Source organism: Mastacembelus armatus, chromosome 18, assembly GCF_900324485.2.
Source record: "Mastacembelus armatus chromosome 18, fMasArm1.2, whole genome shotgun sequence".
NCBI classification, from domain to species: domain Eukaryota; kingdom Metazoa; phylum Chordata; class Actinopteri; order Synbranchiformes; family Mastacembelidae; genus Mastacembelus; species Mastacembelus armatus.
Genome location: NC_046650.1, coordinates 11,060,144 through 11,086,056, shown reverse-complemented (window position 1 = coordinate 11,086,056; position 25,913 = coordinate 11,060,144). Strand labels below are relative to the sequence as shown.

Sequence of the window (25,913 nt, the reverse complement as noted above, 5' to 3'; positions counted from 1 at the left end):
AGCGTCTTCTCGCCTGAAATCCCGCACACCACCACAGACATGGTTTTGCTTTGGGTGTGTGTGTGTGTGTATGTGTGTATTTATATGTGTGTGTGAGGCAACTCTGAGGTTCGCTGTCTGCAAAATAATGAGCTTTGAGTGTGTTGTATTTTGTTTATGGGGCGTCAGAAAAATCGCTTTTACACTTTGTCAGCCACACATATATAAAAGAGGTGAAATGGCCTTACATTCCCAGTGACATCGGAGCAGTTTGTTTATAGAAGAGCATTTTATGTAACAGTTTGTTTTTCAATAATGTTTAAAGTCAGTACAGCAGTAAAGGTATGAAAATGGCAGATGATGATGATGATGATGACGATGAATAGGAGGAAGAGGATGAAGGTAGTGTCTCTGTCAGGCTGCCTATGCCCCATGAACCCTGAGCACCAGGTGGATAACAGTGGAGCTCTGGATCTTGTATTTAGACATCAGGGTGGACTCATCCAGGGTCCTGCCTCGGACGCACAGCTTCAGCTCCCCTTGTCCTGGAGCAGAGCGGAAGGAAGGAAAGACAGTCACACTCATGCGCCTTTTACGCAGACGACAAACATTCGTGTCACTTGCGACATAATTTGACACAACTTCTTTAGCTGAGATACATCAGATGTGCTCACTCAGGTACTTTTCATCTCATCTGTCGTCAGTGGATTTCTTACCTGGGATGTTGGGGAAGACTTTCTGCAGCTTCACCTTCGCCTGCTTCACAGTCATGTTGTCCATCTGCTCCTTAGTTTTCCACAGCTCCACCATTTTCTTCTCTCCTGCGATGCCGCGCACCTCGATCGGTCCTCGACACATAGTTTTGCTTTGTGTGTGTGTGTTGGTGAGGCTCCTGTCAGGTTCGCTGTCTGGAGACAAATGAGTCTTTGGGAGAGTTGTCTGTGGCTTATGATGCGTCTGAAAAAGACTTTTGCTTTCGCTATAATTTAATAATAACAATCATCCTTCCTGGTCGTTTTGGAAACTACCTGAGTTCTTTTATATCCGTTTGACATGTGACCCAGAGCAGTGTTTATGTCGATGTCTAACCCATATGAAAAAATATGAAAAAGGATATGGATTCATATTAAAAGCAGTATTTTAATATGATCAACAGTACTAACGGCGTTTACTTAAACATTCACGCAAATAAAATAAAATAGGAATATATAGAAATTGAATTCAGACACATCAAGTGACTTTGTATAACCAGAGAAATTGAAAGTGTGTTACCACTCTTGTGTTTCTGGATATCATCAAGTATGTGATTTCCTGTAAATTAGAGCCTGTGTGTGTTTCTTTAAAAGATCAACGCACTTTTTGCCTTTATTATATTTAAATCACTGAAATGAATGTGACTCATAATGTGGTTTCAATATCAATATCAACTCTGTGATCGATTTAGACTAAGACATATAAAACAGGAACAGTGTGTTTATATAATATGAGGTTAGAAGAGGTGCAGATTATTTATATGATAATACTAAAGGCCAAATGTTCACAGTGTGATTATGGTTCATGTTAACATGCACATTTCTCTGTATTTTTCATTGTTTGGTAGATTATCGTCATATTTCAGACAAACACTGTTATCACACAGTGTTTATACTTCCCAGGCGAAACGACGTCACCATTAAAGCGAAACCAAAAGCGCGTCTCTTCACTGTTTGTCTCTATTCCGCACAGGACAAACGCAGAAGATGGGCTCATATCTGGCAACCACACAGGAGAAGTGTTACGACCCCCACGACACCTCGCTTAAATTTGTGGATGGAGAAGATGTTTTAGACTGTAAGTAGCTCATGTATTTCACACGTTGCAGAGGAGTCGCATGAATTATAACGTTGCGTTTTTTCTCAGTTTTGTGTGAAGGATTCAAGTCTCGCAGAGCCCTGATGTCCTGTGGTCATGCTGTGACCCCGATGTCTCTCACCAACTGGTGTCGCCAGATACTGGATGAGGTATGACCCTCCACAGTCTCATCCTGACACAAAACACGTCAATGTGCCACATGAAGTGACACCTAAAGGCCATTTGTTGCTTTATAGTTTCAGCTCCTGACTGATAGTGTACATGTCATATTAAATATCATTTGGGCCTCGGGAAATATGGAAATCTGGCAATTCCTGATCGTCCAGACCTTTGGGTTCAGTGTTAAACACAGTCTGTGGTGACTCTTCTGTGACACTGATCAATAATTTCTCTTTCAATGTTTCAATAAAGGGTGAGAGCAGATTTGTGTGTGGACAGTTTGGTTGTAACGTGGAGTGGACTTATGACGAGGTTCGTAAAATGGCTCTTTTGACCCCTGAAGAAACTTCGTACTTTGAAAAAGCCATTGCCTCCAATGCAGCCAGCGGCTCCTCTGGTGCCAAAGTGAGTACAAATATAATATTTACTATCTGTGCTTGGAAACTGCTCCTAACATGATGGAATACAAATCCATTTCTGTTCTCCCTCTTCTTTCACCATCACACCACAGTGTCCTGGCTGCAAATCCTTCATGATGAGACAGGATGAATCTGATCTGTGTGTCTGCTGCTCAGTGTGCACAGCCAAGAAAGGGCGGACCTTTAAGTTCTGCTGGCAGTGCCTGAGGGAGTGGAAGGGTCCATCTCCACGGTCAGACCGCTGTGAAAATGACGGCTGTCACAATGAATCACTAAAAACACTGCAGACCTGCGAACAGATCCGCATTAGGTACGTGGATGGGAATTGTCCTTCCATCCGTGCCTGTCCCACCTGTGGTGCACTGTTGGAGCACGACAGGGTCAGCTGCAGATATGTCAGGTGTCCGCGATGTAAAGCACGTTTCTGTTTTGCCTGCCTGAACCTCAGAGAACAGTGTTTAAAAGATAAAAGTTATTCCACACAGTGCCATGTAGTCCCTGTGCAGACCTCTATACCTGTGTGGCATAAGAAATAATGTGAACAACACAGGATTGTAATGAGCTTTGTTTTCTTTGTGTCTCTTTTCTTAATAAACACAAGGTCGATTCTATTTTATTATTCTGTGGTTTTGAAGGTCAGAAATCTTATTTCCTCAGGTAAACATCTCTGTAGGGCGCCACCAACTGGAGGGACGCCCAAAGAGAAGCTGTTGTTTTATGTTTAATGCAGCTTTAATATTTGTATGGCACATTTTGTTTCTGAATAAATGTTCTGGCACAAACACTCTCAGGTCACAGAGCTCTGTTCTGCCACTGACTGTGGGCAGTGACGGGGGTTGGGCTTGTAAAGACAGATGAAGCTCAGTTCATCACTGATGGACAGAATCAGATATTTAAATAAAGTCAGACTAAATGTATGTGAAGAGGTCAAAGGCCTCTGGGGAACAGTACAAACCACAGAAGGAAGAGGAGGAGGAGAGAAAAGTTAAACACAGGTCCAGGGCCATAGCTAGAAGATTCGGGGCCCCCACCCGGTAACGAAAAAAATGACAGCACCTGCCCGACAGCAGTAGACGGTATTTTTCCCACAAAAAAGAAATTGGGCAGTGAAATGACATTAACCTGTGGTAAAGAACGTTTTGATCGACTGGGATACAGCAGCTCTTCTGGCCTCCCTCTCCTTCTTTTCATGGCATTTCTGGTTCCCTGATTTATGTTTTCGTTTCATTTTCAATCGGCCAGTCAGTCTCCTTCTCTTCCACCAAGTTCATCTCTAACTTCAGCAGCCACATCGACACTGATTGGTCCTATTCACAAGCTACGGTGGGACATACGATTTATTAGGTCCCTCAGATGTTTGTCACTGACCGAATATTTAATAACTACCTTGTATCAGCATAAACCATTTTTAGGGAGGGGTGAAGAGCAGATATTTGGAAAACTTCTTTCATCAAATTGCATGTTTCTGTGGTTTTCATTAAAGTCTCTGGCATACAACTAATATAAATATTAGAAGTATTCACAGAACAGGGGCCTATAGAGTCTAACTGCTGGATTTTGTGGGGCCCCCACTAATTGTCACCAGCTTTCACCCCAGTAGCAACAGGCCCTGCACAGGTCTATATTTCCTGTACATCATGATTATTCATTAACATAGCTCACTAAGTTAGTTCATCATTATCACAGTGATACAGGTTTAGATAGCTAGATAACTAACTGTGATCTAATCTAATCTAATCTAATCTAATCTAATCTAATCTAATCTATCTGCCTGTCTGTCTGTAAATCTTCAGCTTCTGACAGGGATGCTACTGTCACTGAAATGATAAGCAGATGAGCAGTTTTAGGTCCAATTATATTTATTGTAAAATCAGCATCTTCATCAGTCACACACATATAAATGTACAAACAAAGGAAATGCAGATATTCCCAATAACAGCAAAGCAGTTTGTTTAGAGAAGATGATTTTCTGTCACAATTTGTTTTTAAAAAACATTTAGAAGAAGCAGCAGTAAAGGTGGGGCCCTGGTGACCTGTCCAGGGTGGACCCCTGCAGATCCCCGTGACCCTAATTAGGAATAAGTATTATCTATAGGTATAGATAATGGATGAATAGGAGGAAGAGGATGAAGGTGGTGTCCCTGTCAGGCTGCCTATCCTCCACGAACCCTCAGCACCAGGTGGAAAACGCTGCAGTGCTTGACCCCGTATTTAGACAGCAGGGAGGACTCATCCAGGGTCTTGCCATCGAAGCACATCCGTACATCACTTTCTGCTGTGGGGAAAAGAGAGAGACACAAGGAGAAGGTGAGAATATCAACTTGTAATATAGGCGACAAGTTAAATATTAATAAGTTCAGTAAAACTAAGCTGCAGGCGATAAAAAGGAACATATTAAACACTACAGTGAGAATCAAAGGTGACAGAGTTACAATAGTCCAAAGTCACAAACAACAGTTCATAAATAAATGAGTCTGCTTTATATAAATCAGACAAAAGAACATTTTAGGTGTCTGCAGAGTTTGATTTGTTAGTTTAGACATGTCAGATGTGTTCACTTGTTATTTTCAGTAGAGTATTTAGCCTGTTACCTGGACGTCTGAGAGACTTCCTCAGTGATTTCTCCTTCAGATCACGCACAGTCATTTTCTGAATCTGCTCTGCTGACAGGTCGATCAGCGTCTTCTCGCCTGAAATCCCGCACACCACCACAGACATGGTTTTGCTTTGGGTGTGTGTGTGTGTGAATATGTGTGTGAGGCTACTCTCAGGTTCGCTGTCTGCAAAATAATGAGCTTTGAGTGTGTTGTATGTTGTTTATGGGGCGTCAGAAAAAGCGCTTTTACTTTCGTTGCAGTACGTAAATTATCATGTTATCAGTGTTGGAAATACCCCGGCACCTTGTCGCCGCCTGGACACGTGACTGACCGCAGCGTTTCTTAGAGAAGATGAATTCAGACACAAGACACTTTGCATAAGCGGAGAAACTGAAAGTATGTCAGCACTATTTCTTTTAAAGCATCATTCACGTTAATTCCTGTAACTGTCAATGCAGTTTTTGTCTTTACTGTGTTTAAATCACTGAATGTGACTCATAATGTGGTTTCAACAGACTTAGACATATTTAACTTGTACAAAAGAGAAAAAATATCAATGTTAACTGTAACATGCACTTTTCTGTGTATTTTCCATTGTTTGGTAGATTATCATCATATTTCAGACAAACCTGTGATAACAGGGTCAGTCAGGGGGGAACTGGCTACAAAAAGTGAGCTGTCAAAATAAAACTACAAGAAATCATTTTAACAATCTCCTTAAAATTAACACAAAACTACAAAAATGTTATTTCAGGTAACTGTAAGTGGAGTGTGTCATCGTTTGTACCACAGATGTGCATATAAATAGCTACTGACTTTCTAATGAAAAGGGATTTTTAAAAATTGCGTGAAACATCACAGGAAACATCACATTTTGGTTTCTCCAGCTGAATCCTACAGCAGCAAAGGGCCGACAGCGCCCCCTACAGTGTCACAGAGCAACAACGAGAGCAGGGCTCATGAATGAGCATTGAGGACGGGAGCGCGCATTCACCTGCACAGGTGGTCGCGGATGGTTCTCTGCAGGAAACATCTTTGTGGAGAAACACAGATCTGACCCCCCTAGTTGGGACAAGTGGGTCCACCTGCTCCGGGAAAATCCCCGAACTACCCAGTGCGCCTGGTGCCTGTTTATCTTGGTGTTGTTCAGAGGACGAGGTACTTCCCGTGAGTCACCAAATATTGACACTGAATAAACCGAAACTAAACGCGCTTCTCTCGACTCAACTACTGTTGTTGGTCTTTCACAGGGGACACAGACAGAGACAAGGGATGAGTTCAAACCTGGCAACCACACAGGAGAAATGTTACGATCCTCGAGACTCCTCGCTCAAATTTGTGGATAGAGAAGATGTTTTAGACTGTAAGTATCCGAGTCTGTCCTCGGTCAGTCCGTTTCAAATGTCTCTGAGCAGTGACATCAATACATTCATTATAAACGTGTCGCATCTAATCATCCTTGGACTGATCACGGTTTGTTTTTCTCAGTTTTGTGTGAAGGATTCACGTCTCGCAGAGCCCTGATGTCCTGTGGTCATGCTGTGACTCCGACGTCTCTCACCAACTGGTGTCGCAAGTTGCTGGATGAGGTATGACCCTCCACAGATTCATACATTTCCCTATAACGCAGCGTGAAATCAACGCAAATTAAGCTGCACTCATGCGTATTGGCATCATCTATGGCGCACACATTAAAATTCGTCTCGACCACTGAAGTGGGGGGACACTCACGTGGTTATGGATGCATATTCAGTCTCCATGTGGTTGTTTATGTAAATCTCAAGATAAAATACTGTGCTTGGCCTGAGCAATTAGCTTCCCTCTTTTCAAGGTGATTAAAATTGTTATATTATTTGTATAAGAAATAATTGTCCATCCTTCCGTGGCCACACAATTATTTGCAAAGGTAGGCAAATGTTTTCACTGGTAAGACTTAGAGAGTGTGCAGCTTGGAGGACAACTTGCTTTCAGTAGAAAATGCTCCAATGTGGTTGGCCGTTGCAACCAGAAGTTATAGTTTTAACTTTTGGCCATCAGCTCAATGTGCTAGCTTTCTCCTTCACCTTTACTTTTCTTCTTAAAATATAAAAAAGGGCAGACTAGGTGTCCAACATTTCATGTTTTTCTTGACTGCTAGTCAGTGAATTTTTTCTTCTTTTAAAGACCGAAGAGGTGCTGAAAAACAGTAGCTAATCATTTAGTAGCTATAAGTCCTAAACATATATATTTAGATGGGAAGAGATCAGTATTCAAATATTCACGCCATAAAGGAAAGCAGTGGTTAAAATGTTGAAATTTAACTTTGTTGTTCAAATAAATGTAATTTTGAACATATGAGTTGTTAGTTCAGTTGTTTTGAGTAGAAACAATTTAAAAACATTAGTCACATGTTAAATTACACATTTAAATGTGTTTTCCAGGGGTGAGTCAGCAACATTTGATAAATAGCTGCCCTGACTTTTACTCAGATAATTCATCAAACAAATTGATCACAGCATTTTATCAAATATTTTGTATATTTGCCAATGCAGATCTAGAAATTGTTTGACAAAGACATGTTTCAATAGCTGATGGATGACCACTCGTACACTATATGATGTGGGGTCTCTAGAAGGTTGCCACTCCAGCTAAAATAAAACTCAGGATCAGATCTCTGGTGTTGACATGTCAGATATGGTAGTTGTGGAACATGTCTGTCATTGTCAGTGCACAGTCTGTGGTGACTCTTCTGTGACACTGATGAATAATTTGTCTTTTCAATGTTTCAATAAAGGGAGAGAGCAGATTTTTGTGTGGACAGTTTGGTTGTGATGTGGAGTGGACTTATGACGAGGTTCGTAAAATGGCTCTTTTGACCCCTGAAGAAACTGCGTACTTTGAAAAAGCCATTGCCTCCAATGCAGCCAGCGGCTCCTCTGGTGCCAAAGTAGTAAGTGAAACTATAATATTTACTATCTGTGCTTGGAAACTGCTCCTAACATGATGGAATACAAATCCATTTCTGTTCTCCCTGTTCTTTCACCATCACACCACAGTGTCCTGGCTGCAAATCCGTCATTGTGAGACAGGATGAATCTGATCTGTGTGTCTGCTGCTCAGTGTGCACAGCCATTGACAGGCAGACCTTTAAGTTCTGCTGGCAGTGCCTGAGGGAGTGGAAGGGTCCATCTCCACGGTCAGACCGCTGTGAAAATGATGGCTGCTCCAGTGAATCACTAAAAACACTGCAAATCTGTCCACGGATCAGCATTTGGGATGTGAAGGGGAGATGTCCATCTATCCGTGCCTGTCCCACCTGTGGTGCAATGTTGGAGCACGACAGGGTTAACTGCAGATATGTCACTTGTCCCAGATGCAAAGCAAGTTTCTGTTTTGCCTGCCTGAACCTCAGCAAACTCTGTTTAACATCAGTTAATCATTCCAAAAAGTGCCGTGTTGTCCCTGTGCAGACCTCTATACCTGTGTGGCATAAGAAATAATGTGAACAACACAGGATTGTAATGAGCTTTGTTTTTTTTGGGTCTCTTTTCTCAAGAAACACAAAGGCACTGTTGTTGTATTTTAGGCCGACATTGTCATGTGGTTTTGGAAAGCAGAATTCTTGGTTCCTCAGAAAAACATCTCTTTTACAATTAAATTTGTCTATTGTTTGTGAGAGATTCTGAAGCATCAAAAAGACTAAATATTAAAATACTATATGTCTACTGAATTGTTCCCCTATAGTCTTTAGAGTGTGTAATTTCTTAAATTCAGCTTAGTAACCTTCTATACACAGCAAGATTTTTTGTAGTAAATTATGGAACATGTTTATTTAGGGCCCTGTGATGGACTGGTGACCTGTCCAGGGTGTACCCCTGCCTTTCACCCAAAGACAGCTGGGATAGGCTCCAGCAGATCCCTGTGACCCTAAATAGGAATAAGTGGGAATAGATGATGGAAAGATGGAAAATAAGAATTTACAGAAATTGAATTTAGACACATGTGACTTATGTCAGGAGAAACTGAAAGTATGTGGTATATCACCACTATTGTGTTTTTGGATATGATCATTCACATGATTTCCTGTAACTGTCTGGTGTAAATCAGGGCCTGTGTGTGTTTCTTTAAAAGATCAATGCAGTTTTTGTCTTTACTGTGTTTAAATCACTCAATGTGACTCATAATGTGGTTTCAACAGACTTAGACATATTTAACTTGTACAAAAGAGAAAACACATCAATGTTAACTGTAACATGCACTTTTCTGTGTATTTTCCATTGTTTGGTAGATTATCATCATATTTCAGACAAACCTGTGATAACAGGGTCAGTCAGGGGGGAACTGGCTACAAAAAGTGAGCTGTCAAAATAAAACTACAAGAAATCATTTTTTAAAAATCTCCTTTGTGTAGTTTCTGTTTTCCTCCTAATATAGTTGCAAGCCAAAAATTCATGATCAATCAATCATTGTTCAATTAATGCAATAATAACCTGACACTAATTTTAATGATTTTTTTTACCTATTTATTTATTTACTATTATTTATTATTAGGAGAAACATTAAAATTAACACAAAACTACAAAAAATGTCATTTCAAAAGAGAAATAAGAATCATTGTGCTATATCAACAGGAACACACTACATTTTATTATTATATTATATTTACAGTTCACTATGTTGCCCACTCTCAACACTGACATATATAACAACAGGAAAAGATAAGTGGAGTGTGTCATCGTTTGTACCACAGATGTGCATATAAATAGCTACCGACTTTCTAATGAAAAGGGATTTTTAAAAATTGCGTGAAACATCACAGGAAACATCACATTTTGGTTTCTCCAGCTGAATCCTACAGCAGCAAAGGGCCGACAGCGCCCCCTACAGCGTCACAGAGCAACAACGAGAGCAGGGCTCATGTATGAGCATTGAGGACGAGAGCGCGCATTCACCTGCACAGGTGGTCGCGGATGGTTCTCTACAGGAAACATCTTTGTGGAGAAACACAGACCTGACCCCCATAGGTGGGACAAGCGGCTCCACCTGCTCCGGGAAAATCCCCGAACTACCCAGTGTCGCCTGGTGCCTGTTTATCTTGGTGTTGTTCAGAGGACGAGGTACTTCCCGTGAGTCACCAAATATTGACACTGAATAAACCGAAACTAAACGCGCTTCTCTCGACTCAACTACTGTTGTTGGTCTTTCACAGGGGACACAGACAGAGACAAGGGATGAGTTCAAACCTGGCAACCACACGGGAGAAATGTTACGATCCTCGAGACTCCTCGCTCAAATTTGTGGATAGAGAAGATGTTTTAGACTGTAAGTATCCGAGTCTGTCCTCGGTCAGTCCGTTTCAAATGTCTCTGAGCAGTGACATCAATACATTCATTATAAACGTGTCGCATCTAATCATCCTTGGACTGATCACGGTTTGTTTTTCTCAGTTTTGTGTGAAGGATTCAAGTCTCGCAGAGCCCTGATGTCCTGTGGTCATGCCGTGACCCCGACGTCTCTCACCAACTGGTGTCGCAAGTTGCTGGATGAGGTATGACCCTCCACAGTCTCACCCTGACACATAACACATGTCAGTGTGGTCAAATAATGACGACTGGATGCGATTTAGTTGCTTTATAGGTTCAGGATCCTGAGGGATAGTGATCGGAGTTGTGTAATAACAAATATGCGGATCTCTGGACTCAGCCTATTACAGGTTTTTCAGATTGCTTATAAACCTATAGGAACTATTTTTGCAATTATTGTCTGTTTTTGCAAAACCCCAGACACTAAATACAAAAAACCTTAAACCAAACTAGCAAAACATTTTGGGAAACACTTGCACATGCCCACATTTCTTGCAAAACTCTTCAAACATTTTTAAAAACAGCATTTTTGTGTCAAAATTTCAATTTCAACATTTTACACGACTGGCAATGAAAACGCACACAAAACACCAACTACACACTGACAGTATAAATATACAACACTCAGCTTTTGGTTTTACTGTGTTCAGGGCATATTGGTTTGGTTTGTAAACACACAGATATTTAAATGCGTCATGGTTGTTTATTTCCACACATCAGGGGAAAACAATTGTTAAATAGTATAAACAGAAGGCATTAATGTGTACTGTTGTTAAATAGCAAACTGAGTACCACAGTGAATTTTTCAGAGTTTTGCAAAAAAAGTGTGCAACAAAATTTCAAACTGAGTCTATAGAAGTGAATGTGCTTTGCAAACTTGGTAAAAGGTTTGACTACAAATGTTAATAGTTTAAGAAATTGTGCTGCAAGAACCGATGTTAGCATTCAGAAAAAACTGTAACATCTGGGCCTGAAGCGTCTCAGAGTAGGAAATAGACTTTTTGTGACTCTTCTATGACACTGATCAATAATTTCTCTTTTCAATGTTTCAATAAAGGGTGAGAGCAAATTTGTGTGTGGACAGTTTGGCTGTGACGTGGAGTGGACTTATGACGAGGTTCGTAAAATGGCTCTTTTGACCCCTGAAGAAACTGCGTACTTTGAAAAAGCCATTGCCTCCAATGCAGCCAGCGGCTCCTCTGGTGCCAAAGTAGTAAGTGAAACTATAATATTTACTATCTGTGCTTGGAAACTGCTCCTAACATGATGGAATACAAATCCATTTCTGTTCTCCCTGTTCTTTCACCATCACACCACAGTGTCCTGGCTGCAAATCCTTCATGATGAGACAGGATGAATCTGATCTGTGTGTCTGCTGCTCAGTGTGCACAGCCAAGAAAAGGCAGACCTTTAAGTTCTGCTGGCAGTGCCTGAGGGAGTGGAAGGGTCCATCTCCACGGTCAGACCACTGTGAAAATGACGGCTGCTCCAATGAATCACTAAAAACACTGCAGACCTGTCCACAGATCCGCATTAGGTACGTGGATAGGAAATGTCCCTCCATCCGTGCCTGTCCCACCTGTGGCGCACTGTTGGAGCACGACAGGGTCAGCTGCAGATATGTCACTTGTCCCAGATGTAAAGCAAGTTTCTGTTTTGCCTGCCTGAACCTCAGCAAACTCTGTTTAACACCAAGTAGCTATTTCACGCAGTGCCATGTTGTCCCTGTGCAGACCTCTATACCTGTGTGGCATAAGAAATAATTAATTTTTCTAAAATTGTTAGAGAACATTGTCTTCGATAACTTTGGCCCTTGAGGACTGGAGTTTGACATCTTTATGTTGTATTTCTCTCCATTAGTTAGTATTTTTAGGAAATCTAACATTACTTATCTTTACGCTGATGACACTCAACTTTATATCTCTCTTTAGCACCACAATCACACAACAATGTGATTTTAAAGTATGTTATCCAGTCATTCTCATATGTTTTTATGATTGATGTTGTTTTGTAATGAGATCATTTGGTGAATCACACCTTAAATAAAATTGAAATTTAGTTGAAAAATGTAATCACCATAATTATTTGGACTGTAAGAATGGCAACTGTAATACATCTATCAGTCTGTCTATCTACATAGTTTCTTTCATGTCAAGTACTTTAGTAAACACTTGCTTTCTACCATTTTATTAATGAATTACATATGTGCTAATCGGTGGACAGTCATGTTAGTCAGATGTGTAAGATGTCAGAATAAAGTGTATTGTTCATGATGGTGGCTTCTTCAACATTAATCCATTGTTTCTCTGTAAGTTTCTTGCTTTTCTGCATGAGTTTGGTAAATAGCTGCTTCATTCATTTGACATCTTGTGACTCTGGAAGTTTATCTTGTTCCCCAGAAGGGTTTTCATAATTCTTCAAATGTATCATCATTCAAGTGCTTCAGGTTTTTCCTCTGTCACTGCAACAGGCCAGTGAAGAGGAACTAGAATCTCTCCTCTCTCTTCTTCCAACCTCGACATCAGAACGTGTACTTTGTGTTTCCTGGGTGCTTTTATCAGCATTTCTGAATACTGAAGAGAAAAAATGGTGGTTACTGGTGAAAACCACAGACAGCAGAAGTGCATTGCTTTAACAGAAATAAATCTAAGAAGTGATTGTGGTGCGTTTCCAAACTTACCCTTCCTGTACATAAGAAGATATGCTGTCTGAGACCTGGTTTGAGAGGAAAAAGTGGGAGAACAGCAGTTAAGTTCTCTTTAGTGAGACAAACCTTGAGGATCATACATTTGCACTGAAAAGATCCCATGTTTGATGCAGAGTGAAGGGCTCAGTTTCTATTTATTTTATGTTTCGAAGCTACTGGCAATAAAAACCCTCCTGTCACAGCCTCCTCCCACGGTTTCAGACTGCCTACTTGATCTCTCTGCAAGAACTCTGTATGTTGTGTGACTACTCAGGAAATGCTGCTATTTTCTGTTTAAAATGAAGGCAAATATTTACCTCACAGAGCTGTTTCCAGAGCCAAAAAATGAATCTTTCACCTGTGGAATTGAGACATTTCACAGTACTTTTTACATGTATGTTTAACAGTGTGAGGATCTGTGAACTTTCACTGGAAGTAGAAAAACAAGCCTCCTCACCATCTCAACAATTTGATCATTGAAGTTATACCACTCCCCAGTTTCAAAAGATTTGATGTCTGCAGTATAATGGCCTCTTGTGAGGTTACCAAAGTGGTTCACTAAAGCATAGAGCTCATATCTGCACTTCTGAAAAGAAGGAAATAAAACAGTAATTTCTCTGAAGACATGTTCAATTAAAAATAACGCGATGGTGAATATGAAATATGCATGAAACACCTTTATGTGTAGTGTCTGGGGCACATCCACTTTACAGTTTAGTTTGACGTAACACTTCCGTCTGTGGTCAAAGCTGAACCTCTTCAGCAGGAGAGTCAGAATCTGAGGATTTTGTGTTATCTCACAGACCTAGACCACATAACCAAACAATTGTGTGAACAAGAGACAGTCACTCATTCTGATAAAGACTTTAAATCAGATTTACCACTCACAAATTCTACTTCTTGCTTTTTTTGGCACCAGTTGCAGAAAATCTTGTCCCCACACATTTTTTCTCTTTTGAAGAACACATTAAATCCGTTCACCTGTAAATAATATTTATCTATTTATCCTGCATGTTTTCTTTTAATATGAAAATGACGTAAGTCTTTTACTTTTTAGGAAAATACCATGCTGTAGGTCTGATGATGAGAACCTTCTACCACAATTGGCAGAATCCAGAAAAAGCTCTTTTGGTCGTGGCTCTTCTTACAACAGAGGCATGTGAGCTTATGATTCAGCTCGCCCTTGAATATCTACACACAAAGATGCAATTGAGGATCAGTTACTGAAAAAAAAAAAAAACACCTAACGTAAAGTTACACCTAACTATATAATCCACATCTGCAATCTGACATTTATACATTTACAGAACCTATGTTCATATTAAAGGTGTAATTTACTCTTTCACTGCAGTTCAGAGAGAAACTCTCTACTATATCTATCTCGCAGCTATAGTTATTTTACAATTCAGGATTCTACATTTAAGCAAACATATTAAAGGCGCAATGTGTGAAATGTGAAAGATTTTGCAGCACCTAGTGGTGAGACTGCAAAATGCAACCCCTCACACATGGCGGCCTCCATGAAAGGAGACCTGCTCACTATGTGAATTTAAAAAGGCTCATTCTAAGATTAAGAAAATGCAATCAATGGTATTTTCCAGTGATTACACACTAATGACAACATATTCATGAATACTATGTTTCATTTCTGCTACTACATCTCTTTAAATATTTCACATTGAACCTTTAATCATATTGACTGTGGATTAATTATTAAAGTCATTTTACAGGTAATTATATCAGCAAATGAAAGGGTTCAGGCAGCTTTACTTTGTCTTAAATTACAGTAAACTGATTCATTTTATGGTTTTCACTATATATGAAATAGTCACCCTGCACACTGATGTCCTTAAATGTCAGTGTTGGTTAATGAACACTGCCCCCTATAAATAAATTTGTCCCTACCTCAGACACCTCTGGACTGGTCAGACTCAGGATTTTCTGAAAATACTCAGCAGCATCACATTGTTTGTAGACTGAAATAAGAATAAGAATGAGATCATTTGTACTATAATATCATTTTTAACATGCTATATGGTGCATGCAGCTTCTTTAAGACGGTGTCAGACTTCAAGAGACTGCAGGATTTTAACACATAAGCATCTAAAACTGAAAGGGAGGTGTCTCAAATCCAAACTTACCATCCGTAATCCCCAGTTTTCTTGTAATGTTGTGTGTTTGGGCTGTGCTTTTCTCCAAATCAGCAAACAGTCTTTTCAGATGTCTGTCAATGGTTGTTGAATTTTCACTGCAGCTTTTGAGACACAGTGATGAGTAAAGTGTAAATGACCTATCAATGAGGCCTTTCTGACAAATCTGTTTGTAAAGAAGCGCTCAATATATTAGGAAAAAATGATAATATTTCTTCCAGAGTTCCTTTTTTGTTTGGTATGACCAAAAAAACCTGAGGTTACATACCTTTTTATTGCATCCCGAAAGTTTTCTGTCATAAAAAGCACCTGAAGCACGCTGTTCAAATAGCACGTAAAGCCTGGACTGTGCAGACCATGGTAATCTAGAGACACAGCAGTGACATGAGACACATTATTATAGGCCTAGAAATCAGAAATGCATGAACCACATCATTAAAATGTTTGAGTTTAGTTCACTTACCTGAGATGGTGAGATTGTCTAGTTTTTCTTTAAAAACTTTTATACGGTCACGATTCATACTGCTGGCCCTCGAATGAAAGCATTTTTAGGTTAATGATCTGACTTTCAGATGTATGGATGCAGCCTGTTGATGCACAAATTAAAGGATAACAAGTACAAAAACTGACCAATGCCATCATCATCATCGACAACACAATAACATCAACTTTAAAGGATCATGCTACAGTTTTTGTGCTCAGATGTGGCTGTGTACAAAATACATGTAAAAAAACTATTTAAATATATAAAAATACAGGTAATAGGATGATAGTGCCACTATTTATCTGCACATAGATCAGCTTTGATGCAGAAATTGATCCAAAATAATTACTGTTTTTGCATTTAGATGTTATTTTGCATATGTGTAGCAGGGACTAAACAAAACGAGTCTGTAGTCAAGTACCTTAATTTTAAAGGTGCAGTGTGTAAAGTGTGAAAGATTTGGTGCCATCTAGTCGTGAGATTGCAGAATGCAACCTTCTAACCACCCCAAACACCCAACCCCTGTTTCCAAACACAAGGGAGGGTACAGTGGCTGTCAATTTTAAAACAAAACTCAACTCCCTGTTTAGAGCCTGTGTTTGGTTCATCCTTTTTGGGACACTGTTCAAACTCGGCAGTGCAACATGGCTGCCTCCATGAAAGGAGACCTGCTCCCTATTTAAATTTATAAGGCTCATTTTGAGATTCAGAAAACACAATTGTTGGTGTTTTCTGGTGACTACACACTAATGCCAACACATTTATACACATTATATTGCACCTTTAAAATTAGGCTGGCTGTATGAGGAGTGGGTGTGTAACATACACAAAAAGAAATCTGGCTGTTAATGGTGAAGGTTTTGTAAATGAAGTTGAGCTGAGATGAGTTTGTATCTTGTGTCCATGATTTTTAAATGTAATGGAGAATTTCCATGTTGAAAGCTCTCAGTATTTCCTCCATGCTCAAATCTAAACCACGACATGGAAGGAGCTCGATTCATCATTTAAAGGAGCCGTAGTCCTCTGTAACCCCGCGGCTCCAAACAAGACTTTTAAAATGACAAAACACAAAAAAGCACGATAATGAACTCATAAAGTTGTACATACACACACACGCGGAATAACACACAACGTTTGAGTTCGTATGTGTAATAAATGGGAGGGCAAAACACCGTAATACTCACTGCGCCGCTTCGCTCTCATGCAGTCCACCTTTCACTTTCGCTACTGGAAAGTTTGAAGGAGGAAGACACCGGGACACACACACAGACACATACAGACGCACACATACTGGGTCTCACAGCTGAAAACACACACTGACCCTGAAGACTTCACTCAGGTGGACTTCAGGAAAAATAATCCTCCAGTTTGTGTCGTTTCAACTGTGGCTGTGAAGCTTCCTGCTGAGAGTAAGAAATAAAGAGGAAGTCCTTAAAGAGCAAATACAGGGAAACAACTGAGGAACAAGGTAAGTTCTTAGATGTTCTCTCATTAATGTACATTTATTCCAACAGGCTATAAAATAAGAGTTTAATAACCTCTGCTGAGAGATCTTGGTAATGGTTTAAGCTCAAAGTACATTTGTCTGACTGTGCCTGCTTAATAATAGGAGCACTCCAACTCTCTTCATCTTTTCTTAATTAGACAACAGATATAATGATGTGAGGGTAAAATGTTATTTTATATGTTATATTCGCGTTAATGGTTGTTTTCCAGTTGGCAAGGGTTAGTCAGGTTGGATGACGTCATGCTGATAAAACATGCTGATATCAGCATGTTTGTCTGGTCTGAAGTATATGACTATATATATATATATATATATTCACTGTGCCTCACTGCCAATAATCATCTACACACCCAGAGCTTTAACTCTACACTCTGCCTCAGGATCATCTGCACAACACCTGCACCGATTGTAGTGTTTGCTCATTTAAACCCTTCAAATGGCGTCAAAATGTCAACAAATATAGACTAAACATATCCCTGTTTACATTCTTCAAAGTCTCTGATAATATGAGCCAGTTCCCCAAATAGAAGTAAAACTAAGAACAATAAGAGAAGATACAAAATCTATCAATGCTGTTAAGTATTTTCAGACATATTGACATCAATAGGGCCTGTCCTTGTGGTTCTTATAAAAACCCTGGCTGTTAAAGTCTGTAAACTGGAATAAAGTTATTTTAAATGATTATTTTCAGTATTAATTTTTTTCCCCCATATAGGAGAATCAAAATGAGCACCCAGGGACAGGCAGAGAGGAGATACGACCCACTAGATACCACTCTGACATTTGTCAACAGGATAGACGACTTGGACCCAGTGTGTAAGGTTCTTTTGTTTTGTTTTTTAAGGACAGCGTTACTGGTTCTGGTTTGATCTTCTTTCTGACACTGCTGTATCTGCTTCCTTCTCACTCTATAACTACTCAGTTCACAGTTCACTATATAATGATGCTAATATGGTTGTTGTTGATTTCAGGTTCAGAAGTTGGTGATGGCTGTCTCAGAGCACAGATGTCCTGCGGCCACGCTGTCACTCCTGAGTCTCTAATGCGTTGGTGTCGCAGTCAGCTGAATGAGGTATAACACGACTTTAAATGACTGGTCTGTGTCCACAGGCCTGTTGTCTCTGGATCAGCCCATGTTTTCCATAATCCTGAACTGATTCTTCTCTTTGTTGCTTCTAGGGCAATTACAAATTCAGATGCCCTGCGATAGTAGAAGGAACCACACGGTGCAACCAGCTGTGGTCGTACAAAGAGGTTCGCAGGCTGGCTGATCTGTCTGTGGAGGAAATGCAGTACTTTGAGGAGACCATGGCACGTCTGGCTGCTGCGGCATACTGTGAGATGCAGCCAGTAAGTGGCCAACTGGTTTATGGTTGTTTTGCGTGCTCGCTTTTCACCGGAGCATCTTTGATTTTCCTGTTGACTAAACAAAAAAAAAAGTGATTTTCATATGTGCCTCTGTTGTTGCCCACATCAGTGCCCACAGTGCAAAACAAACATAGAGAGGAAGAATCTCTCCAACCTGTGTGTCCGGTGCACCATATGTACAGCTGATCAGAAGCAGTCCTATCAGTTCTGCTGGCAGTGTCTGAAGCCGTGGAAAGGTAAAGCCCCGACGGCTGATCGCTGTGACAATGTCGGCTGCATCAACCAGGACCTGGAGCTTCTCAAGAACTGCAAGGACACCACCCTCCCTCAGGTGAGGGGGGTCGACAAATGCCCCTCCATCCGGGCCTGTCCCACCTGTGGTCAGAGAGTGGAGCACGACAGATCGGGCTGCAAGAACGTCATCTGTCCTCGCTGTCAGAAGGAGTTCTGCTTCGTGTGTCTAAAGCTCACTCCGGTCTGCCTGAAGACAAGCACCCACTTCGTCGCCTGCAGTGACGGGGTGGTCCCCAGACAGACCTCCATACCTGTGTGGCGCAGATAAAAGTAGAGACATCAGTGTTTCCTGTTTATTGTCACAGAGTACCGTTGTTTCGCTGATAATCCTGTATGGCATCTTTCATCCCTCTGAATTTATGGCACTTAATATCTAATACACTTCCATTTATAAAATCATGTAAAGGGAACAGTCCTCTTTCAGGTGTGGTGTGGATCTTTGATCACATTTGACTGATTTAAAAAAAAAAAAATTCATGATAATCAAATTTCTGTGATGGACTGGTGACCTGTCCAGGGTGTACCCCTGCCTTTCACCCAAGAGAGAACTGGGATAGGCTCCAGTAGATCCCTGTGACCCTGGCTTTCAGGAAAAAGCGGGTATAGAAGATGGATGGATGGATGGATGGATAATCAAATTGTGATTCATATGTTGCTGCAGGATCCTATCACTCTTCAGGAGAAGCTGATTAAAAAAAACATAATCCACTGCCTTTATGCTTTTTTGAGAAAATTATTCCATTTTGCAGTTATACATAACATTAGTGATACTGCATTATAAACTACTACTAACTAAACAATTGTATAGATATTTGAGTACCTTATCACACATTCAAATGATTAAATAAATGCAAAATAAAAGTTAAACTGGCGTTTATTACTCGTCTGCCTGATTTTCCTTCATTGCTTCATCTTTTCTGCCTCTGTCAGACTTTCCTTAAGTCTCATGTCCTAAAACCCACTTTCCTTATTCCTGCAAACTCATCTCCATACCAGCTTTTAATGGAAAAGTATCTTCTCTGTACGTTAACCAAAAGCTGTCTCGCCACGTCTGAATTCATTTTGTTGAAGGGTGCAAGAAAAAAATTAATAAAACATGTAACTGAGGAAAAAAACAAGACATCACAGTTAATCCAGTACTTTAATGTTTATATTCAGTGATTATGGATCACTGTGAGCCACTGGAGCAGAGTGGATCCTGGCTCTGAAGGAGCGACATTTCCTGTAAGACGCCATGACTGCAACCAGGACACACACAGCAGCAGCAAAGCTGAGCCCTGTGACTGCGGTGAGTTCAGTGGTCGGTCTGAGGGGCGACCGGGTCCCGTCCTGGCCTGAAGTGACAGTCTCACTGTGATCACTGAATCAGAAAAAAGTAAAGTAGGATTAGGATTGGTTATAGGCTACTACAGCAACACGGTGCTTGTTGAAAATCTTACTAACCTTGTGTTAGGAACAGGAAATATATTGACATCACCTGAGGGAGGAGCAACATCTGGGTACAGACATAACCTCCTGTCAGGACAGAAGACTACACCCTGGTATCCTTTAATCTGGGAATCAGAAACAGTAAGTAAAAAGAAAGGTACTATGAAATAATTAAAATGAGAGGAGGGAACCTGCTAGTTTAGCACTTCAAACATCAGATTATTTTATAATTACCAGGGAGTTAAGTCACATTTTAATAGTTTTATTTTTTTCTTCCCTCATCTTCTGGTACAACATTGAACAAACAATGCAATCACAACAGTAACTCAGGTTTAATTTTTTTAAAAACATTTTTCATGGGCTTCTCAGACAGATGTTTTTTAACCTAATGTTACCTGCATGGTGCCTCCTGCTGGACAGTCCACCCAATCACAGCCAGACACCTGGATTTGGTACCTGTTGGGCCCAGTACACCTGTGTCTGTAGCAGCGGCCTTCAACAGAGCTGCTGGGCAGGACAGACTGACTCTGGTTCTAAAAGAAAGACAGGTGGAGAAACCAAAAGTAAACAGATGAAACAGAAAAGTCAGGTGACAAGCGTACAGCGTACAACACACACACACACCTGTCTGGTCAGGTTTGTGAAGAAGCAGCGACTATCAAAACCAAACACCTCCCCAGTCCTGGCCTGTCCAGCTGACCCCCTGCTATTTTCCCTTTTCCAGCATTCACTCTGAAAAACAACAAGAGGCAAAAGAGCAACCACGTGGTGGTGAAACAGCAGAAAACAGGCACCGATGACAATGAAATACAGAAAATCAAAGAAAAAAAACTTCTGGCTCTGCAAAGAAGCAAATACAAGTGTCAGGATGATTTTTGTGAAAAGCAAAAGAGGTGAAATATGACTTACTCTGTTTTTCAGAGGTTTGTACACTTGACATCCCTCCAGGTACGGATCAGTCTGGCACTCCCCCTTGTGGAGGTGACGAAAGTGACACCCAAGTGCACTGAGAAACAAAAATAAAGCAGACATTAGTGCTGAAAAAGCAAAAAAGTGACCCAGATTCCTTTTTACACCTTGAGTTCTACCTGCCAGTGCAGAAAAAGGACGAGGAGCTGTCTTGGCAGGTTGAGAGTGAACCAAACATGGCTCCCTCACCTGAGAAAACATACATTTGTCATTAAACAATATTGTTTCTGCAAATTGGAGTGAGGCTGTTTTAATGATTTTAAACTATAAGTGCTATATGTCTGCCTTTCTGTAATGAGGGAGATTTTGTTCTGCTTCATATACACACACTTTTCATTTCCCCTTACCATCTCCCCACACCAGACTCTGTGCCTGGCTCAGGTTGACAGTGTACCACCCTGTGTCTTGTAACGCAGCTAAGGTGACGGGGTCGATCCTGACTGTGGTGAAATCCTCCAGTGCCGCCGCCATGATGGAGCCCTGCAAGACCCGGGACTCCCAGTGAGAGGACACTCCACCTGGAAGCACATCCTGAAGGAATATGGAAAAAAGCTCGAAGCAGGTAAGGAGAGTTTTGTTTAATTCATTATTAAGTCCTTGAGGGTTTGTTGGATCTGAGCTGCTCAGTACCAGGTTCTCCAGTGGCCCTCCCAGCTCTGGGTCAGTGGATGCCAGGTGTTTCTGCAGGGCAGAGATGACAGACTGGGTGTAGATCCTCATCTGGCCCCATCCATCAGGGTGAATCACTTCCCCCCGAGCTGCACAGCCAACACCGACTGCAGGACAACTCACGGAAAAACACAAAGGAAGGAGAGTTTCTGACCACTGCACCCAGAACTTCATTAAGTTATCAGGTTTAATTCACTCATTAGGGATTGTGTTTAAAAAAAAAAAAACCTTGAGAAGAAGAGGAACAGTCTCTCCAGGTGTGGAAGAGATCCTTAGAGAAACCAAGTGCATGAAACAGCTCATGAATCACAGCCTGGAAAACAGATCATCATACATGTTTCTCTTCCTGGGCTTAAACTCTTCCCTTATTCAGACACTACCATCATTTAATACCTTATACCTTCCTTATTCATTTTCATTCATTTAAAACAGACATTTTACAAAACTCAATACAATCTGAAGTGTCGTCATTAATGTAAGAAATCGTACCTGTGCTGTAGCCTGGTGGGTGTATGTTTCTTCTGCCAGTCTGTGTCTGCAGATGACCACCACTCCAGCCACAGGTCGCCCATGGCTGTCTGTCTGGCAGTGGACAGCGTAGGCCGCCACTGTAGGCTGGGTGCACAGGGGGAGGTCAGCCAGAACAGGAGAGAGTACAAGCTTTAACACTTTTTGATAAGCAAATATTTAAATGAACTGTGATTAATAAACAACACTTTAGGACACGTTTTAATATCAGTGCTTTCAGCGAGGCGCCACCTCTGCTCGACACTTGTCGGTGGACTGTACGTGGAGATAAAGCAGGAAGTCGGTGTGAGGGAGTCCGCCACCGTCAGGTCTGAGGACAGTCTTGCGAGGTGAATCAGCCTCTGGGTAAATGTCGCATCCAGCCAGGTGATCATCTGGGATCTGACAGAAACATCAATGGCAAACATTTGAATCTATCTGTGTTATTAACAGAAGCAGCAGGTACAGATTCATGCTCTGTTTGTTTTTGTATTAAAGGCAATACTTACAGTCACACCCAGACAGGTCTCAGATCTGTAGTTGTTGTGGGCTCTACCGCACCTGAAGGAAGGAAATTGTTTAAATTGTAACTTATTTTATCACCACTTTCATATATTTTAAATTTGTCAACCAAAACAACATCTATCCCAATTGACTTGAAAACTGCAAGGGTGTTACCTCTTTTTAAAAAAAGGTGATCGAAATCATGAAGTAAAATTACAGACCTGTTTCTGTTTTGCCAGTGGTATCCAACATTTTAAAGCGTAGATTTAAAAGGTTTTAGGCCATCTTTTTCAACCGTCACCACACTGACCTTTCTGTCTGATAAGATAAGATTCAACATGGATGGCGGCCTGTATACTGACATTGATCTGAGCGTTTTCCAAAAGACGGTTGACAGTGTAAATCACAAAATCTTACTTTTAAAATTAAAAGTAATTAGCTTAGAAAGTGGCGCCTCCAGTGGTTTGATTCTTATCTGTCAGACAGAGAACAGTTTGTGGAGGTAAATGGTAAATTGTCAGCGTTTGGTAATGTCACATGTGGCATACCACAAGGTTGAATTTTAGGCCCTTTACTTTTCACCATCTATGCAAATGATATGGTACACTTAGTCACATGTGATTTATGCTGATGACTCCACCCTCCTTCTGAGTGGAAAAAGTCTAAAAGCCATGGAAGAAAAACGTAATAGGGAATTAAAGTCTATTAGCATTTGGTTAGAGGAAAACAAATGACCTCTACACCTTGGCAAAACAGAAAGCATCTGATTTGGTTAAAAAAAACTCAAGACTTCAGAAATGTAGTAAACTAAATATTATATGCGATGATGTCTCAATTTTGGCAAAAGAACATGCTAAATATTTAGGCACCATGTTTGACCAAGACATGTCTGGCATTACCATGGGAAATTCTGTTATCACAAAGGTCAATAGTAAACTTCAATTTATGTACAGACAATGTTCATATATGAGTTTTAAGGAAAAGAAAATGTTATATTCAGCATTTATCCATCCATGCTTTGATTATGCTTGCAATGTTTGATATCATGGTCTTGTTAAAAGCATGCAGAACAAAATACAGACAAAATATAAAGTTTGATGGAAGAAAACACCTTAGCAGGCTGGTTAGATATACAAAATATAGTAGACTATATATATCTTTGAATCTTATCTGTAGTATTTTTAAGAAAACAGTTTCAAAGCATTTATATGATGTTGAACTATTTAACCATTTCTGTAGTACACAATATAGTCATTGTTCATTCCAATAACCTGTTGTTTAATCTCACGACTCATTCATTCAAATATAATGCTGCTAAGTTATGGAATGTTTTCCCAAATAGTATTAAAGAGGCAGAAAGTAAAGATTTCTTTCAAATCAAATGTAAAAGTTTTCTCATGTCAAATCTAGTCAAAAAAATCATCTGGTTGATCAAATCCATCTGTGATAATTAAGTCTCTGTGATGTTTTATTCTTGCGTTTTTATATTAGGGTCAGCTATGGAAATAGGAATCCTTTTATATGACACTTTCTTTAGCTCTCTCTTTTTGTAAAAGTATGTATAAGTCAGAACTATACATCTATATTTATAATCTCTCTCTCTCTCTCACACACACACACACCAAGCACATACACACCTGTTGTAGTTAATAGCGCTGCTATTCCTCCAGACAAACTTGCAGTATTTGTTGATGTCCCTGCTGAGTAGCAAAGGTCCCTGGACCCTGTTTACTATTAAAAGACAAAATACATGATCACATGTTAGACCCCCAGTGTTTATTTATGTCTGTAAGGACCAATTTTAGTTTGATATCACTATTATGAGAATGTTAGACCAAAGACTACATAAAAGACCATTTTGTGTGTGGTCTGCTTTTCACCTGACAGTAAAGATGACACAATCCTCACAGCCTCTTCCACCGCCGCTTCCAGCCGTCCGTTCTCAGCACCTGATAGGTTCTCGCTCTCTCTTGGAATCCACGTCTGGATCCTGATTGGCTGTGGAGAGGGAGGGGTGTGTGGGGCTATCTTCCCCAGACTGCTGCTCTGCTTCACTGTGAGGCTGCGCAGAGGTGATGCCCTCCAGCCTGGCTGACCGGGTGGTTTTCCAGAGGTTGGTGGGAGCTCTCGCCTGGCCAGGGCTCTGAGTCTGGCCTCACTGGGTGGCCCGTTGGGGTAGATGGGTGCAGCTCTGACTACTCTCATCTCAGCCTGAACCTCATCAAAGATGCACTTCTGCAGGGCTCCAGGGAGCTCCACCACCACCACCATGACAACCACAATCCCCACCCAGAGTCTCTGGGGTGGAGGTAAAGCCATAATTACAGCTGGGATCTATTTTGAGGCCATAGCAAAGATGATGAATAGTTGGTTCACATTTTGTCTGAGGAAATGCTCTAAACAACAGCAGATTTCACAGTGTTTGTCTCATGGTGCTGGGGATCCCATCTAACTAACATGTATTAGAGTGACACTTCGAAGTATACAAGTCCATTTAAACGAAAGGTCAAAACAAATCAAATAAATGTATTTTACTTAATTATAATACCGAGGACGCCGGGGTGATGAATTTGTTCTGGGAAGTGGGTGGATTTACTGACCTGAAAGAGTCACATTATACACTGAAACACATTGAGCTCAGTGCATTTTAATGAGACTTCTAGGCCAATACATAAATTCATTTTAGAGTGTTATGGAGAAAATTCTGCAACCGTATTCACAGACAATACAAATGACAATTCATGACCCCATAAGTTCTAAAAATCCTGTATGACTCATTACGTTTTGTAAGAAATAAGCATATATTGCTCAATGCAACTCAACTTTTGAGAACCAATGATAGTGCTTTAAGATGATTACTGAACTCACTACATAGGATGCCCACTCCTTACAAATGATAACATATATGAAAAAAAACATTGTTTATTTCCACCATCATCTACCAGGCCCAATCAGAGGTTGACTTCTTGTCTGTGGGATGTTACTCCAACAGAGAGTAGG

General features: G+C 40.6%; 6 protein-coding genes across 15 annotated transcripts; 4 read left to right on the top strand and 2 right to left on the bottom strand.

Moving 5' to 3' along the window:
- The first annotated feature begins 1,704 nt into the window (after positions 1–1,704).
- Positions 1,705–3,019, top strand: LOC113125217 (uncharacterized). The gene is made up of 4 exons (XM_033325722.1): positions 1,705–1,809; positions 1,879–1,979; positions 2,242–2,394; positions 2,501–3,019. Exons 1-4 carry the CDS (start codon positions 1,719–1,721, stop codon positions 2,942–2,944), a joined length of 789 nt encoding a protein of 262 aa, XP_033181613.1. The 5' UTR covers positions 1,705–1,718; the 3' UTR covers positions 2,945–3,019.
- Positions 3,020–5,950: 2,931 nt separating this feature from the next.
- LOC113125216 (probable E3 ubiquitin-protein ligase ARI7) lies at positions 5,951–9,370 on the top strand. Of its 2 annotated transcripts, XM_026298551.2 has the most exons (5): positions 5,951–6,163; positions 6,256–6,368; positions 6,494–6,594; positions 7,779–7,934; positions 8,041–9,370. In XM_026298551.2, exons 2-5 carry the CDS (start codon positions 6,278–6,280, stop codon positions 8,482–8,484), a joined length of 792 nt encoding a protein of 263 aa, XP_026154336.1. In that variant the 5' UTR covers positions 5,951–6,163; positions 6,256–6,277; the 3' UTR covers positions 8,485–9,370. The 2 variants fall into 2 exon arrangements, with proteins under 2 accessions (XP_026154336.1, XP_026154334.1); XM_026298549.2 differs by lacking the exon at positions 5,951–6,163 and having other exon boundaries at positions 6,210–6,368.
- Positions 9,371–9,921: 551 nt separating this feature from the next.
- On the top strand, positions 9,922–12,620 carry LOC113125167 (E3 ubiquitin-protein ligase RNF19B-like). 2 transcript variants are annotated; one of them, XM_026298498.1, is made up of 5 exons: positions 9,922–10,101; positions 10,194–10,306; positions 10,432–10,532; positions 11,405–11,560; positions 11,667–12,620. In XM_026298498.1, the coding sequence occupies exons 2-5, from the start codon at positions 10,216–10,218 to the stop codon at positions 12,108–12,110; spliced, it is 792 nt and encodes a 263-aa protein (XP_026154283.1). In that variant the 5' UTR covers positions 9,922–10,101; positions 10,194–10,215; the 3' UTR covers positions 12,111–12,620. The 2 variants fall into 2 exon arrangements, with proteins under 2 accessions (XP_026154283.1, XP_026154284.1); XM_026298499.1 differs by having other exon boundaries at positions 9,922–10,110.
- On the bottom strand, positions 12,616–16,981 carry LOC113125165 (ubiquitin carboxyl-terminal hydrolase 47-like). Of its 6 annotated transcripts, none has more exons than XM_026298488.2 (12): positions 16,852–16,981; positions 15,647–15,714; positions 15,452–15,548; positions 15,175–15,287; positions 14,939–15,009; positions 14,099–14,224; positions 13,922–14,014; positions 13,710–13,838; positions 13,491–13,619; positions 13,351–13,391; positions 13,028–13,062; positions 12,616–12,920 (listed from the first exon to the last, which is right to left on the bottom strand). In XM_026298488.2, the coding sequence occupies exons 2-12, from the start codon at positions 15,702–15,704 to the stop codon at positions 12,790–12,792; spliced, it is 1,023 nt and encodes a 340-aa protein (XP_026154273.1). In that variant the 5' UTR covers positions 15,705–15,714; positions 16,852–16,981; the 3' UTR covers positions 12,616–12,789. The 6 variants fall into 6 exon arrangements, with proteins under 6 accessions (XP_026154273.1, XP_026154278.1, XP_026154274.1 ...); XM_026298493.2 differs by having other exon boundaries at positions 13,491–13,616; XM_026298489.2 differs by having other exon boundaries at positions 15,647–16,716; positions 16,852–16,972.
- Positions 16,982–16,997: 16 nt separating this feature from the next.
- LOC113125166 (E3 ubiquitin-protein ligase RNF19B-like) lies at positions 16,998–19,713 on the top strand. Of its 3 annotated transcripts, XM_026298496.2 has the most exons (5): positions 16,998–17,135; positions 17,890–17,990; positions 18,146–18,246; positions 18,354–18,524; positions 18,652–19,713. In XM_026298496.2, the coding sequence occupies exons 2-5, from the start codon at positions 17,900–17,902 to the stop codon at positions 19,102–19,104; spliced, it is 816 nt and encodes a 271-aa protein (XP_026154281.1). In that variant the 5' UTR covers positions 16,998–17,135; positions 17,890–17,899; the 3' UTR covers positions 19,105–19,713. The 3 variants fall into 3 exon arrangements, with proteins under 3 accessions (XP_026154281.1, XP_026154282.1, XP_026154280.1); XM_026298497.2 differs by lacking the exon at positions 17,890–17,990 and having other exon boundaries at positions 17,040–17,135; XM_026298495.2 differs by lacking the exon at positions 16,998–17,135 and having other exon boundaries at positions 17,452–17,990.
- A 237-nt stretch (positions 19,714–19,950) lies between these two features.
- cirop (ciliated left-right organizer metallopeptidase) lies at positions 19,951–25,384 on the bottom strand. Its single transcript, XM_026298602.1, has 14 exons — positions 24,794–25,384; positions 24,551–24,644; positions 22,919–22,970; positions 22,662–22,811; positions 22,392–22,574; positions 22,131–22,215; positions 21,864–22,009; positions 21,581–21,764; positions 21,353–21,422; positions 21,174–21,270; positions 20,889–20,996; positions 20,660–20,797; positions 20,280–20,389; positions 19,951–20,196 (listed from the first exon to the last, which is right to left on the bottom strand). Exons 1-14 carry the CDS (start codon positions 25,230–25,232, stop codon positions 19,998–20,000), a joined length of 2,055 nt encoding a protein of 684 aa, XP_026154387.1. The 5' UTR covers positions 25,233–25,384; the 3' UTR covers positions 19,951–19,997.
- Between the last annotated feature and the right edge of the window lie 529 nt (positions 25,385–25,913).

What these genes read in the sequence shown, in the direction of transcription:
- LOC113125216 (XM_026298551.2), top strand. Translation starts at nt 6,278, where the DNA reads ATGAGTTCAAACCTGGCAACCACACAGGAGAAATGTTACGATCCTCGA. An exon ending in TAGAGAAGATGTTTTAGACT is followed by an intron (nt 6,369 to 6,493) that starts GTAAGTATCCGA and finishes TGTTTTTCTCAG; the next exon opens with TTTTGTGTGAAGGATTCACG. An exon ending in GCTCCTCTGGTGCCAAAGTA is followed by an intron (nt 7,935 to 8,040) that starts GTAAGTGAAACT and finishes ATCACACCACAG; the next exon opens with TGTCCTGGCTGCAAATCCGT.
- LOC113125167 (XM_026298498.1), top strand. Translation starts at nt 10,216, where the DNA reads ATGAGTTCAAACCTGGCAACCACACGGGAGAAATGTTACGATCCTCGA. An exon ending in TAGAGAAGATGTTTTAGACT is followed by an intron (nt 10,307 to 10,431) that starts GTAAGTATCCGA and finishes TGTTTTTCTCAG; the next exon opens with TTTTGTGTGAAGGATTCAAG. An exon ending in GCTCCTCTGGTGCCAAAGTA is followed by an intron (nt 11,561 to 11,666) that starts GTAAGTGAAACT and finishes ATCACACCACAG; the next exon opens with TGTCCTGGCTGCAAATCCTT.
- cirop (XM_026298602.1), bottom strand. Translation starts at nt 25,232, where the DNA reads ATGGCTTTACCTCCACCCCAGAGACTCTGGGTGGGGATTGTGGTTGTC. An exon ending in GAGGGCCACTGGAGAACCTG is followed by an intron (nt 21,765 to 21,863) that starts GTACTGAGCAGC and finishes ATATTCCTTCAG; the next exon opens with GATGTGCTTCCAGGTGGAGT. An exon ending in GAGTCTGGTGTGGGGAGATG is followed by an intron (nt 21,423 to 21,580) that starts GTAAGGGGAAAT and finishes ATGTTTTCTCAG; the next exon opens with GTGAGGGAGCCATGTTTGGT.
- LOC113125165 (XM_026298488.2), bottom strand. Translation starts at nt 15,704, where the DNA reads ATGAATCGTGACCGTATAAAAGTTTTTAAAGAAAAACTAGACAATCTC. An exon ending in AAAAGCAAGAAGTAGAATTT is followed by an intron (nt 13,839 to 13,921) that starts GTGAGTGGTAAA and finishes TATGTGGTCTAG; the next exon opens with GTCTGTGAGATAACACAAAA. An exon ending in CCCAGACACTACACATAAAG is followed by an intron (nt 13,620 to 13,709) that starts GTGTTTCATGCA and finishes CCTTCTTTTCAG; the next exon opens with AAGTGCAGATATGAGCTCTA.
- LOC113125217 (XM_033325722.1), top strand. Translation starts at nt 1,719, where the DNA reads ATGGGCTCATATCTGGCAACCACACAGGAGAAGTGTTACGACCCCCAC. An exon ending in GTCGCCAGATACTGGATGAG is followed by an intron (nt 1,980 to 2,241) that starts GTATGACCCTCC and finishes GTTTCAATAAAG; the next exon opens with GGTGAGAGCAGATTTGTGTG. An exon ending in GCGGCTCCTCTGGTGCCAAA is followed by an intron (nt 2,395 to 2,500) that starts GTGAGTACAAAT and finishes ATCACACCACAG; the next exon opens with TGTCCTGGCTGCAAATCCTT.
- LOC113125166 (XM_026298495.2), top strand. Translation starts at nt 17,852, where the DNA reads ATGATTATTTTCAGTATTAATTTTTTTCCCCCATATAGGAGAATCAAA. An exon ending in AGACGACTTGGACCCAGTGT is followed by an intron (nt 17,991 to 18,145) that starts GTAAGGTTCTTT and finishes TGTTGATTTCAG; the next exon opens with GTTCAGAAGTTGGTGATGGC. An exon ending in CATACTGTGAGATGCAGCCA is followed by an intron (nt 18,525 to 18,651) that starts GTAAGTGGCCAA and finishes TGCCCACATCAG; the next exon opens with TGCCCACAGTGCAAAACAAA.